The sequence below is a fragment of the Octodon degus genome, unplaced genomic scaffold (genome assembly GCF_000260255.1).
Source record: "Octodon degus isolate 3935 unplaced genomic scaffold, OctDeg1.0 scaffold00007, whole genome shotgun sequence".
Classification (NCBI taxonomy): Eukaryota; Metazoa; Chordata; class Mammalia; order Rodentia; family Octodontidae; genus Octodon; species Octodon degus.
Window position 1 is genome coordinate 12255086 of NW_004524583.1, and position 14703 is coordinate 12269788.

Consider the following 14703-nt stretch of genomic DNA (forward strand, 5'->3'; position numbering starts at 1 on the left):
CCTGACCAAGAAAAGAGGCAACAATTTCCACGGATGTTTTTCTTTTCTTGTCTTTGTGAGATAGGGTCTTGCTGTACAGCTCAGGCTGGCCTTAAACTCACTTTGTTACTTTCAGCAATTCTCCTGCCTCAGCCTCCCGAGTGCTGGGATTACAGACATGCGCCACCATGCCTGGCCAAGGATGCTCTTTTCAATCCAGGGTTTCTGCAAAAACTTTCTGAAAAGAATACATCTCTCACAAATACCTTCATAAGAATTTTTTATTATTATTATTTAGAAATGCAGTTATATACATAGAACAATTAAAATTAAATTAAACTTTGTACAAATATTAAAATACTATCTTCACACCCGCTGCAATGTACAGGATACCAAAAAATATATATATATAAAATAAAGCAAACCCAAACTGATCTGAGTGACATCCTGCACAGAGTCAATTATGCATGTGTTGTTATAAGCCATTACGTGAGTACCATTCTGCAGAGGATCCCATAGTGGTGTGACAGCCTCAAGAAGCCAGGGCAAGGGTGGGTGCTGCCACGTGACCCCAGACCACCTCTGCCCCCCGCCAGGCGAGCCGATCTCAGTGCTTTGCCCCCTCACCCTCCACTAGCTGGGCTGCTGGGCAGAGGGCTCAACACTGGGGGTTTTGTTCCAAATTCTACTAGGGTTTCAAGGAAATTAAGAGACACATCCCAGAAAAGCTGGTCTGCCACCTTTCCCTCTCCAGGGAAGTAGCTACTGCAAGATTCAGTACAAACATCTGCCAAGCAAAATATTCTCCAAGCCCTGCAGGAGACCAGCCGGCCTCACGAAACGCTCTTAGCTCGCTCTCCTTGGCAAGCACCTCTGGACTCACTGCAAGTCGTGACGGCTGCGTGCCACTTCCGTCCTAGCTACTCTCTGCTCCTTGGGGAGTAGGGGGGGCAAGGGCCAAGAAACGTCTGCAGTGCGTTTCATTCTCTATGCAAGAATGTTCCCACAAAAGGAAGGCAGCAATGTTACACAGTAAACGTGTGGCCAGGGAGAAAAGGGGCCACGGCTGTCTGTCCTGTGCCACTACTCATGAAGCAGGAAAAATATACCTTTGTCTCTCTTGTGATCTGGCTTCTCCACAGAATTTTAAAGCTGGGGGGGGACAAGGAGGGCAAGATGGATGGGAAAGATAAGATTACGTTCTCTTTGCAAATGGAGTGCTTCTAGAATGTACACTGAAATGTCTTATAAAACCAAACTCACAGTGGCCAGGACCCAGCCATTTCACAGTTCACACCCAGTGAAATACAGCACATAAAATACAGAAATGCAGAAGACAGAGCCTACCTGCTGAACTAAGGCATGAGTGCAATGGACAGGTTAAGTGATTTCCACCATATTCTGATTTCCACAAATTAGAAGTTGCTAGAACATCACCAGGATGAGAGAGAAAGAGAGAGAGAGAGAGAGAGAGAGAGAGAGAGAGAGAGACAGACAGACAGACAGACAGACAGACAGACTGCATTGAGCTAGCTCAAGAGTAGAAAAAGAATCCTTTCTGAAAGTCCCTCAGTGTGGCCCCTGCGGGCAGGTAGGTGTCCTGCACATGGGTGGCACTGCAGCGCCCACCTGCCCGTGCCCTCCTCACAGCCTGCTGGGGGCTACCCACTGTCTCTACAGCCAAGCCCCACATCAAGGCAGCTTGAAGTCCCAATCCCTCCACAAGGAACAAAGCTCAGAAGTCCCAGGAACAGCAGCATGTGGCTGGAGCTGAGAAACTGCCTTGGGGGAGAGAATGTGAGAGCCGCCAGCCAGAGGCCCCAGCGTGTGCCCAGCGTGAGCACCTGCATACCCAGGGGTGCTGAAGGGCCGCCTCTGAGCCGTCCACCTGCTCCAGCCCTGCACTCTCCTGATCAGTGGGCAGGTCCAGCCCCAGGCAGTGTGTGCAGCGGTGAGATGGAAGGAGGTATCAGGAGAACAAACCTGGCACAGAGGGGGCAAAAGTCCAGAGCAACTACACAGAGAAGGGTAGGCTCTTCTATTTAGAAAAGATATTCTATAACAGAATTTGGTTTTGGAAGAGTGAAAAACAAAAGCTAAAGGCTCAGCCATGAGACTCAGCCTTGCTGCCACATTTCTCACAGTACCTCTCCTGGAGAGAGACAAGGGCACCGCTGTGCCTCCAAGAGGGTCCACGTGTTAAGGCAGCTGGGGCCTTAGGACCCCCACTAGGTGGCCCATGCCAGTAACTGTGGCGGCTGTGTCTCCTCCCTCAGGCTCAGCCTTCTAGTTCTGGCACCTTCTCCAACCCATTCCCTACGTACAACTTTGCTTGCCTGCTTTTCAGCACAACAGATGGGCTTCCGTGTGGATGGGAGATGTGTGGGGGTGGCCAGCAGGCACAGCGGGCAGTACCCTTACCCTGAGAGGAAAGGAGATGAGGGGCAGCAGGAGGCCAGGTGTGACGGGGAAGTAAAGTGCATCGTGAGCAAGGAGGCAGAGGAGCGGCCTGGGAGCAGCACGCTCACCAGCTACAGCCGCCCGCGCCTGGAGCCAACCCTGTTAGGTCAGTCCTGAACCGGGCTTTTTATTACTTTGCTGGCACCAGAGGTGCTCGCAAGAACAGAGGAACAACAGCGGCACTGAGACTGCCCAGCCCCAGTGTTTCAGGGAAAAGAAAGCAAAAGCAAAAGCAAACATTCCTTAATGCCACGTCTGTGGCCTGAAGGTCGCAGCCTGCGGAGCTCCCAGTTGCCCACCTGCACCGCAGGACAAAGAAGGTTCCCGGGAGAGATTACGGGTACACGCCATGGCTGTAGGCTCAGCGTCCACACCGCAGGCTCTGTCCACGGGACCTGGGAGCCATTCACTCACTTTGGCCAGCAAGGTAAGGGATGCTGGGGACCCTTCCTCACTCCTCCCTGGAGGGCAAGGAAGACAGCAGTGGCTTCTCAGCCATAGCACGTGCAGGGCACCGAAGGACAGCAGGAGAAAAGCAGAGGTGCAGCATGCAACAGGCCGCTTCCCTGGCACAGTTACTAAGGCACGTGACCACGGTGAGGAGGATCCTCAGAACTGGGTGGAGCCGCCAGCAGCTGCCCAGGAACTTAGTCTGTGCCTCTCGGCCTCCCCTCCCTCATCACAAACCCAGAAAGCAGTTATCTGCCCAGACTGCCTGTGGCCAGGCAAGTGTTGGGTGGCACCCGAGAACTCCTGGGGTGGGCCTAGGACTACTAGGGTGATGTGCCTCAGGCCCTGTGGGCAGCAAAGCAGCCAGAGCTGCCTGGGAAGAAGCCCAGGAGGTAGCAAGCAACGCCTCCTACCCAAGGAACAGAAAAGACCAAGGCCAAGGTGCAATGCTGGAAGCAGGTCATGAGAACTTGCATATTAGGAAGACAATCACTACCAGGCATCTCCTTTTTCCTCCCTTGGGATCTTCTGGACTCTTGCTGGAAACTCTGCAAAGGGCCAGGAACCTACACCTGAGCTGGACAGCAGGTGCGGGGATGGCTGTGGCATGATTTTCTAAACTCTCTATTCTCAGCCAAGGAAATGTGCCACCATGTCAACCTAGGGGCCCACTGAAGCAGCAGAGGCTCTCACTCTTGGCTCTGCTCTTGGGGGGTGAGGGGGAGCACAGCAGCGGGCCAGGCCTCCGCCTGCAGGAGCTGCAGCCACTAAGGCTGTGACCAGGAAACTAGACGGGCTGGGGGAAGGCACAAGTAAACCCAGTGGTGCTCTGCCCCTCGCAGCTGCAGGGCTGCCACCACAGCACTGGCTGGAAGGGGCTCAGAGGCTGGGGAAAGGGTGGGTCCAATCCAGCACATTCAAATCCATCCCAACAGATGGGAAGGCTGGACCAGGCAAGGAGCCAGCTGCTCCAGCTGTCCAGGCAGATGGTCAGGATCTTCCTTGAGTCTCCAGAGAGGTGGCCTGCAGGCCCTCAGAGACGCACGGGCACACAGGTGGCAGCTCAGGTGTCCAGATGGGATGGCTGGAGTACAGGGTGCTCAAGCCCACAGGGAGCAGGAGGAGGGACAGAGAAGACCTCGCAGAGAGGAGAGGTGGGCGGCAGCCCTCACGCTTCTTTCAACAGCGGGATATCTGCAGGAAGACAGGGTGGGCAAGCACAGCCGTTACCCATGGGACCCTCCCCACAGCCCACAGGAACAAAATGTCCTATGTTTAGGGAGTCAAAAATTCTCTCTTCCTTTAGGCCTTTCTAGCTCATCTTTCCCTGTCTGTGTAGTAAGATCTGAATGCTCAGCAGGGCACTCAAACCTTTCCCGTCCCCATTAACACAAACCCTCTCTCTCTACTCTGCCCGCCTTGCCACTTCCATCTCTCTCCTAACCCCTCCCTATGAAGTCACCACGCCCTGCTCAAGTCGCACCATTTCCTCAAACCTACCTGCCCACTGCATGACCCTGGACAAATCACTTTTACTCCCTGAGTTTTAGTCTCCCAGTCTGTCACAGGAGGTGGAGGGTTGACACATGTCAAGTCTCCTGCCTTCCTCTCACATCCCAGCCAGCTCCGGCCTGGCCTGCTACAAACTCACTGAAGCACATGTACTGCTCTCAGCCCCTGATCCTAATGCGAATTCTACAATCCCTGCTTCCACCACAGTGCTTCAGTGTGGGTCCCCCACAGTTTCTAGTTGGCTGACAGTCCATGTAGCAGAGAACATCTTTCCTATTTCCTGTGTCACTCCTGAAACCTCCTTCAGCCGCAGCACAGGCTGGGCTCCCCAAGACAACTGTTCATTGTAAGGAACAGAGCAAGGCAGCCCAGAAGAGCAGGGCACACCCCGGCTCCCCACGGAGGACGAGGGCTGCCGTTTGCCCTGGACATGGGCACACAGCACTAACGGGGGGGAGGGCAGCTGTTCAGTTCCTTTGCCATCGCTCTTGCCAACTGAGAAAAAAGAAGGCAATGCATGAGCTGTATTTATGAGCTTTCCTCTGCGTGCCCAGCACACACAGGAGGCAGGGTGGTCCTTCTGGGCCTTTTCAGGGAGGCTCTCTTGAGCATAAAAGGCATCACTGTCAAAAACAGAAGTGTCCGGGTTTAGTCTATATCCTGAACTGCACCAAGATATCACTTAAAGACATTTTTTTAAAGTGACAGAGTCAAGCCTGGGATTAAGCTCTCCAGACTCCAGCAAAGGCACAAGTGTCAGGAGGCAGAAATGTCGTTCTATGGCCAGTTCGCAATGCATGAACTGGAGTCACCTGGGAGGCAGCACAGCACTCCAGGTTTTTAAATCAGTCATCACTTCAAATCCCAGCCCAATCACTTACTAATAGGCAAGGGACTTACCCTCTCTGGGTCTCAGTTTCCCTAAATGGGGACAATGGTAAAGAGGTACCCTACAGGATCTCAATGAGGTTGAACTGAGACGGTAACTAGATGACACACAGAAACCGACGAGTACAGGACCTGGCACAGTCCGCTTAGAATGACACAGGGATTCTCTCTGGGGTATAACCCAGGCCTCCTTGTCATTGCTGACCTTTCAGGAACTTACAAACTGTAAGTGTGGGACTGCCCAACCCCCTTCAACTGTCCATCTTTTACTTAGCACTGTCCTGTGTGTGGCCATGTATAGTGTCCAAGACCATCAATACTTCCAAACAATGAAAAGTTTCTCTATGGAGAGCCCAAGGGCCTACATGGTGCTCTACAGGAAAAACCTGAATATTATCTTTCTCTGCCCAAAGCACACCAATCATTAGAAAAGCCCACCATCCTTCCTCACTCCCAGCTAGAACTCCAAATAGCTAGGGCTTTCTGTTTGTCACAGGCCACCTACCGTCTGTGTATTCCTCTGATGTGAGAGATAAAAGGCTCTGTATGTCGCTGTTCTCTGAGTCTGTGGCTTCTTTGTGTGCTGGCCGGCCACTCCCTGAGCCAGCCACCCAGGATGAGGTGGTCGCCTGGTGCACCATCACAGTCTCTGAGCCCCGGGGGCCCCACGCCTCACACAGTCCAGACTGGCCTGGAGCTTCCTCCTCCCCAGCCACAGAAGAGCAGGCGCTCTGGCCCTGCTGCTCCCTTGGCAGGCTCCTACTGCTGGGCCCAGCCCCTTCAGACAGCACAATGGGCACTCTGGGGTCGGCAGGGGGCAGGCAGTGACCAGAACTGCCATACACAGCCTCCTCATAAGACGGCAGTGCAACTTGCACTCCATCCACCATGATGGAGACCTGGTCCCCAGACACCCCTTGGTCACGCCTGGATGGGAGGAAAGGAAAATGAACACAGATAAGTAAACAGCATTATACCAGCAAAAGCCACCTTTTCTTTTCCCTCTTTAAGACTGAGGTTGAAACCAGGTTGTATGCACATCCTCTGCTGCCTTTTTATTTTTTATTTTGAGAAAAGTCTAAATAACTCAATTGCCCAGTTTGGGTTCAGACTTGTGATCCTCCCATATAGGCCCCTGGTGGGGCTGGACTACAGACCTGTGCTACCACAGCTAAAAGTCATCACTTTTGAGCACTTAAGTATGTGCCATGGCACGCCCAGCACTGAGTGCTTTAAACACCTTAGCACACTGAGTCCTCATGTGGCCTTTTAGATTGCAAATCACGAAAAATGCAGATGAGGCCCAGATGTCAAGGAACTTGCCACCTGCACAGAGCTAGTACGGATGGGCCTAGGGCTTGAACCCAGGCCCAGCCGCTCCCAGGGACCATGCCGTTAACTTTGTGCAAAGCTAGAAGCCTCCAGACCTAGACATGGAATCACCCATTCAGCTCAGCTAGGGGATAAAAGAAGAAGAGCCGTGGAGGCATACTCCATGAGTATGCTAAAACCACTCCACTGCACGCTCTCAGTGGGAACTCAGGTATACAAAGGGTATCTCCAGACTGGTAGGCAGAGGGGACTATGGTCTTGAAATAGGATTCTGGGCTGGAGGTCAGAAGAATTTTGTTCTTTTGACTCAACCACTTTGCTTAAAACTTAATAAACTTAAAATTGTATGTGAATTATTATGCAAATACAGTGAAGAATACATAGACAAATTGACATAGAGCTCACTGGTTTGCTCCCAGGGTGACAACAGGGTGAGACTCCTACTGAGGCCAGAAATCTCACAAGGCTACAGGCTGCCACCTTCTTGCACCTAGACCGCCACTCCCATGCCTCACTAAAGTGACTGCATGGAAACTGCTCCTTCTGCTTTGTACCCCTAACAGTTTTACTAAACCCGAATCTTCTAATGCCACCATGTAGTCCTACAATTTCTAACTACATATATGAATGAGACTCACAATAAAAGTGTGTGTGCAAATACATTTGTCTCTACTTCTTTTACCCACTTTGTAAGGCTTATTCCCACAGACACTGTTGTACATTATGAGTCAGTGCCAAAAGAAACGACGAGAAGACCCGATGAATACAGCTTCAGAGGTCTCACTGAGATTAGTCTCTCTTGAAGTGAGTCCAGAGCCTCAGAAGCATCTCACATTTATTGAGAGCTAAAGGCAGGCTCAGGAATGTGCATGATTACGTAAGTGAACACAAACTGCTCTCTCTGGACTTCTACCATTTGCCTAAAACTAGGTTCACACAAGTGTTTGCTAATAGCATCCCAAGCAAGGGATCAAAGAACAGGGTGCCAGCAGGAGAAGCTGTTATCTGCAGCCTTTGGGTCTACAAGTGAGAGACAGCAGCTCTCCTCGGGCTATATTGCTCCCTGCTCTCTTGGGACATTAGGCTTTTGTCTCATACCTATATTTCTATCACACACTTTTGGGGGACCATTTCTGTTACACCTTTCTTTGTGAGCCAGGTGAAAGTGAACTGAGGTACTATGTAGACAATCTTTCTCCGCACCTCCACTCCTACATAACTTTAGCCTTATTATACCCCAGAAACATAACATTATGGCCGTGGAATACAAGCTTCCAAAAACTGTATTCATTTCACCTGTAGTCTTTGCTTCAACCCAGAATCCAATAAAGGATCATGAGCTGCATTTAGCTGTCTAGTCCCTTTCATCTCTGTCAACTGAAACAATCTACTCTCATTTTTCTTTTATGATACTGGCATTTTTACAGGACTCCAGGCCAGCTGTGGGATGACTGACAATCTGGATGCATTTATTGTCTCCTCAAGATCAGACTGAGGTCAAATTTTCACTGCACCTGTGATGATGTCCTCTCAGTTCATCACTTCGGTGCACACACCAGCCTACCGCTGGGCTACATGATCATTCACAATCGTTGCTAACAGCTTTCTCTGTGCACAGTGGTACGTGCCTATAATCCTGGAGCTCAGGAGACTTAGGCAAAGGATCAAATAAGTTCAAGGCCAGCCTGGACTAGCAAGACCATGTCTCAAAAAACAAACAAAAAACAAAATAATGTATACACTGTGAGGATGAGAGAGTGGTGCCCTTAAAAAGTGCTTGGAGGTTTTGGGAAGGAAGGGAAACTCTGACAAGGTAGCAGAGAAAGCAGTGTGTATAGTGGCATGTGCTTACTTCCCATTATTCAAAATAAATTTGTGTTGTTTAAAAAATAATACATATACATGGTACAAAATTTAAGTAGGATCCATAATAAAAATCAATCTCCCTTCTATCCAAGTTAAGCAAAAAAAAAAAAAAAAGAATCAGCTGGTTGCTTTTAATAAACTTACTAGTTACCTTCAATAACTAGTAAATGAAACTCTGAGATGAAATACCGATAAGTAAACCCCATCAAATTTTCTCTATTCTATCAATAACCTTCAAAAATGACTGCACTATCCCTTCAAACAAAACAAAAGGCAAAAATACAAATCACATATACCATAGGATATGAGGGCGATCCGGCTGTGACATCTGTCACCCCATTGATCGCCAGGGTTGATTTGGCTGATCTGGCTGGCTAGGCGGGTGTTCCCTTCCTCCCTCAACGATCCATGTGTGTCCCTCCCGAAGCTGCACGCTTGGTTGAAGAGGACGATGACCCCCGTTCTGCCGTCAAGGGTATACGAGTAGCTGCGCTCCCCTGCTAGAACCTCCAAACAAGTGCTCAAGGACTGTACATATACCATAAGCAGTAGTGGCCAACCTAGGGCAGGTGTGCCATAGCCAGCTGCTTATTATCTCTGAAAGATCTAAAAGGTCTGCCATCACTAGTATAGAGAGATTAAATTTGGGCTGCTCCTTGCTGTAAGTTCCAAATCTGGGGCATTTTATAGAATTTGGTATTCTCTGACCTTCCACACAGTCCTGTGTGCACACCGGCACCACCCCAGCACTGAGCCTCGGCCCTAAAGCATCATTCTGGTGTCTGAATTGAGGACAGCAAATGTGCATCCCTAGCCACTCCCAGGGACATTGCTACTCCTGGAACCACATTCTGAGAAGCCCTGATGACAGGCAAATGCCACAGCTTTGCAGCTCAACAGATCTGGGTTCAGATGTCAGCTCTGCTAAGTATGCAAAGCAGCTAGGCATGTTCACAAGCATAACATGGCAGGGCTCTCCCCGCCTGGGTTCCCAGGACACACAGACAGAAGACACTGTAGGCCACCAGCTTCTCCCAGCCAGGTAAAGGCGAGCCCACAGGAATGCCTGTGGCTTGTCCCAGTGGAGCACTTACCTGCTATGATGGAAAGACTTTAGCTTTGGCTGCAGCAGCACGAACAGCACCACAAGGAGGAGAATGAGTGCCACGGAGCTGGCAGTGGATGCCACTATGGACAGCGTGGGGACTCCAAGGGACGTGTGGGTTTCTTTGTCTATGGGAACAAGCTTTCATCAGAATTCCCTTCCCAGATGTACCAAGCACAGGTCCACAACTGATGCAGTCAAATGCCCCCTGCCTGCTGCCCCCTAGAGAGACATCCCATAGAAGGGCCTCTTCAGAAAAGCACACAGAGCAGCCTATATACCACAATGCGCCAGGAAAGGCACTGTTTCCCTCTCCCATTTCTTAAATAGAAGCTTCCCCTCACCTCCAGCCTTTGAGGTCCCTCTGATATCAACCTAACTCATTAGCCCAAGGGCTCTTGGCCTAAGAACCACTCTGATCCAACCCTCAGCAACAGGCTGGTGAACATCACCCATGAAAATGAACATATCATTCCACCATCTAGAGTCTGAGCATGGTTTTCCCCATAAGGAGGGCTAACTCTAACATCCTGCAGCTATGCTTGTAGATCTCAGGTTGGTTCCTACTCTTCTCTGGGGTGTCACTGGTTAAACATGCTCAGGTCTTGCAGCCAAAGTATGCAGCACAAAAATGACCACATGACACATACTTCCCTTCAGGCCACTGGATTTTCCAGTCATGCAAGACAGGAGGAGGCAGGAGGGAAGAGGGGGCCTCTGTCCAGCTGGACTACAGTTCCATAACAAAACAATCCATTTCCATTCAAGGAAAAATGGAATGAAAGAGACACTACCCAGTCAGCACTGTGCACATTGTGCTAGCAGGACAGTCAAAGGTCAGCAGCTCTTGGCTAGGCCAACAAGATCCTGAGCATCAAAGGGACCTGACACAGCAAAGCGGACATCTCGGTGAGGACACAGAGCCCCTCGATGACTCAGTGGAACACAATGGGACATGTACCAGCAACCCCAATGTCTTCCACAAAGACATGAAATCCCAAAGAGAGGCTGCAGGGCAAACACAGCTACACACAGCACAGGCAAGGGTGCTCTGCAGGCACTGCTTCCTAGAGGCACAAAAGCCGAACCCCAGAGCACCCCCTTCTCATTTGCAGACTGACCCTCATTGAGATGGCAGCTGATCTCCATGGCCGGCTTCCACTCGCCATTCTTACATGTCAGGTATTTGTAGTCCCCTTTCAACACGTAGCCTTCGGCACACAGGTATTCAATGACACTGCCTGCTGTCAGGGGGTCTCTGCAGGGTCGGGGGTGGCAGATGTAGCCACCATTCTCTGGTTCCGGGGGCAAGGGGCACACTGCAAAGACAGAGAGGATGGTGGTACCGTGGTGAAACATTCTGTGTCTCCACTTGACAGTGCTGTTGTGAAGAACCTGACAGGAACACGTAAGAAGCAGAGCCAACCCTTGGGAAGGCTGCAGACCAGACAACCTGGAACTGAGGCTGTCACTGACAGGAAGGGAAATGTGGCCTACATATCCTTTCCTCCCCTCACCACATGCAGAAGAATGGCCTCTATATTGCATAGGAGTCAGTCTCCAAAGGAAATTTGATTTTACCCATCATACCCTCCCTACTCACCACGCTGAGTACCACAAAGACATCTGCATCGGAACCAGACAATCATTTTTTCTCACTTCCTCTAACAGCCCCAGACACTTGGGAGTTACACTGTAGGGCCCAACTGTCCAAGATCAGGCACTGGCTTGCTCCCGTCCGCGCTTGGCCTGGGTACCCTCCAGGACTCTGCAGCAATACTTCCCGCCAATCTAGACTGCTACAGAGCACACTGGGGTGGGTACCAGGGGAACACAAAGGCGATGCCTCCCTGCCCTCGAGCTGCGTATACCTGCAGATGGGAAGATAAGACACTTCAATTCATTTTATCTATTTGATGAGGTGGGGATGAAAACCAGGGCATGCTAGACACATGTTCTATACTGAGCTACCTCCAGCCTATTTTTTAAAAAAACTGTTAACAAAGCCAGATGCAGTGGTGCACACCTATAATCCCAGCACTCAGGACATGAGTGGAGGATTGGGAGCTCAAGGCCAGCCTGGGTTCAATGCCAGCCTAGTGAGTTCAAGGCCTTGGATCAAAAACTAAAACAAAAAATCTTAGCAACAAAGCTGGGAGTCCAGGGATCTGAAAGAGAAGTTCAGTGCCTTTTAGAAAAGTAGAAGATGAGCCTAAATAAAGCCCCTCACCCCACTCCAGTTCTCCCAAAGGACAAGGTTCTAATCGGGCCACATGGCCAGAATGCCACACTGCACAAAAGCAGGGTCAACCCTGCTAGGTATTCAGGCTGTGGCTGAGTTGCTCAGAGAGCTGGTCAACAACTGCTCTACACGCTCAAGTTCCCTCGTTTGTTCAGGGCAGCAAGCCTGTCACAGGCTTTCCCAGCCTCCTCAAACTGTCTAATGGGTTCACTTCCTGGACATGACACCTGCCAGGCACTCAAGGCAGCTCCCAAAGGCAGTCAGAAGCACTCCAGGTGCAGTCCTCTGGGAAAAGGCTCCCAAGGGAAGGAAGGCTGCTGAGCCTATTTCTGCCTGTGAAACCCACAAATCCACAGAACCTTAGAACAAGACTCCAGAGGTTACCTAGCATTAATCTTATAAGTGAAGAAAGTGAGGTCTGCAAAGAAAAGACTTGCGATTCAATTTAGTTTTGCTTTAACTGATATTTACGGATCACTATGTATGGGGTCATACTGTTATAGCTCTGAAGATAAAAAAATAAGCCCCTCAGGCATCCGTAGTCAAATAGTATGACAAGCACACATGCTAAAAGGTGGCTTTCTTTATGCTGTCTGGGACTTTGGTTCAGTACATGGACACTTTCCCTCCTTGAAGGTTATAAGCATACTCTACATATTTTCTTATAATGTTTTATAGATTAGGTTTTCCTTTTAAATTTATTATTGTTTTATGTATTAGGCATAGTGTCTCACTATGCAGCTCGGACTCAGTGATCCTCCTGTTTTCAGCCTCCCCAGCTCTGGGATTACAGGCATGCGCCAATACGCCAGGACTTGGTGGCCAGCTCAGTGCACCTGGGGGGCAGCACAGGTGCTTAGTCCACTGAGCTATCTCGCTGGCCCAAGATTGGGATTTTCTTATTTAAATACTTTTACCAGAAAGGCCTCATGGAAAATGTATATACGTGGTTTCTTAAAAAAAGAGAGAGAGAGACTAGGTGTGGTGGCATGTACCTGTAATCCTAGCTCTTGGGAGGCTATAAACAGGAGGACCACTATGAGTCCAATCCTAAAAAACAAAAAAAAAAAAAACCTTCCAGAGGGACACAGTGAGAAGCAAGCCTCTGCTGCTGCACTGCCCCAGTCCCTTCCACACCCTCTCAAGAGTTCCACACACCAACTTACTCCAGTACATATAGCAAAGAATGTGATGTATGCCACAGGAGGAAACTGAGAGCAGGAGATACCATGCACTGTGGGGAGCTGCAGCAGGCTTTCATCAGGAAGGGAAGTGGCAGTCTGAAGCAAATGCATGGAAGGAGGAAAATGTAGGGTAAGTGCAGAGAACATCCAACCGTCTATTTAGGTAATAAGGAAAATTTGTCCCCCCAAAGTGAAAAATGTGAGCAGTACTGAACACTGTACAGAGTGAGTGCAACAGGAAATGCTCATACTACATTCAAAGGGAGAGAGAAGGTTCTTAAGAAAATTAGCATTCCAAGCAGAGCTGAACTGGATGTAAGGTGGACCAGAGGTGCACAGGAGTCTCTTCAGAGCACGCCAGCAGTGTAGCAACCCTAGGATGGTAAAACACAATCAAGGCAAAAATTCTTTTATGAGGCTGGCCAAATAGCTCAGCAGATTAAAATGCCTGCTTAGACAGACACAGGGGCCGGGGTTTGATCCCCTGCCTGCCATGCGGGCCCCGCCCCAGGAGCACACTGAGACGCCAACTGAGACTGGGGGTGGTGGCATGCACCTGTAATCCCAGCACTTGGGAGGCTGAATACAGGAGGATCACTATGAGTCCAATCTGTGTAGTGAGACCCTATACTAAATAAATTTTTTAAAAAATTCTTTATGTTTACTCAAGGTCACACAAAGGAAATAGACTAAAGTATGTCAGGTTCAGCATCACAAGATGCCTTCCCAGAGTCAAGGAGGAGAGTAAAGAGCCTAAAAGAAAGGATAAAAATGTGAGAAAAAGAGGTAGGATCATTTCCAGATCCTCACCCCCAAGAGCAGCACAGAAAGTTTGGCTGAAGGCTGATGGGAGGTGGCCCTCTCAGTACCACTGGAGAGCAGAGAGGGTGCACAAAACCCACATAGCAAAAAAAATCACGTGGGAGCTTTCAGAAGCCACTATCCTGGGCAGGAGGCTGACAATGTGCACAGCAAGCTTGCTCTCTCTGACAACTCCATGTCCTCAGAGAGAATCTCAAGCTCTGGTCTTAATCCCAGGAAGATAAAGAAATGTGACTTGACAATGGTATATACTTTTTAAAAAAGAAAGATCAGGCAGTTATCTTTATAGGAAGAAACCTTCTAGCTTCTCTTTGCATTCCACTGCCTCCCACTCCCACAGGCACTTGGGCCTGCAGTGAGCCCAGGACACGCTGGGGTGGAGAGCCCTGAGGAGAGGTCCAGTTGGCTAGCTGTGAGGGTGCAGATGGCCTGGGTAGATCCCACCTCTAGCACTAAGGCCTAATACACCCCTCAGAAACCAACCAGAACAGCCACTGGCTCTCTTCTGTTTATGATTTGTGGTTTTAGAGTGCAGTCTTTCAGGAGGAAAAGGCAAATCAAAACAAGACCAACTTTATAACATTCTGTAACACCCACAGTAAAACAAGCTCCAGGAAAGGGCCCACGGTCAAAGTGCTCAGGTTAACCAAGAAACAAATCTTCAAGCCCCTTTAAAATAAAGTGTGAGGGTCTGGCCCCCAACGCACCTGGAGCCGAGGGGGAGTGCCTGAGCTGAGCAGAGGAGGCAGAAGCCATTTAAATGCCCACTACATTTTCTGAGGGCAACAGAAAGACCCTCCAAATATCACAATTCCAATAGCAAAAACTGACTCCGCAGTACCTCCCACACCCCACCCGCCAAG

The 14703-nt window shown here is 49.8% G+C and overlaps 1 protein-coding gene across 2 annotated transcripts in view; it reads right to left on the reverse strand.

The window, feature by feature from the left end:
• Positions 1 to 274: 274 nt before the first annotated feature.
• The window catches only part of Susd6 (sushi domain containing 6), a 98041-nt gene continuing 83612 nt past the window's right edge, over positions 275 to 14703 (reverse strand). For both annotated transcript variants that reach the window (XM_004624754.2, XM_023702528.1), the window contains exons 3-6: positions 10714 to 10911; positions 9582 to 9720; positions 5795 to 6216; positions 275 to 4083 (exon numbers count right to left, since the gene is read on the reverse strand). In XM_004624754.2, coding sequence (XP_004624811.1) covers positions 4058 to 4083; positions 5795 to 6216; positions 9582 to 9720; positions 10714 to 10911 — 785 coding nt within the window. In that variant the 3' untranslated portion in view covers positions 275 to 4057. The remainder of the gene's footprint in view (positions 4084 to 5794; positions 6217 to 9581; positions 9721 to 10713; positions 10912 to 14703) is intronic.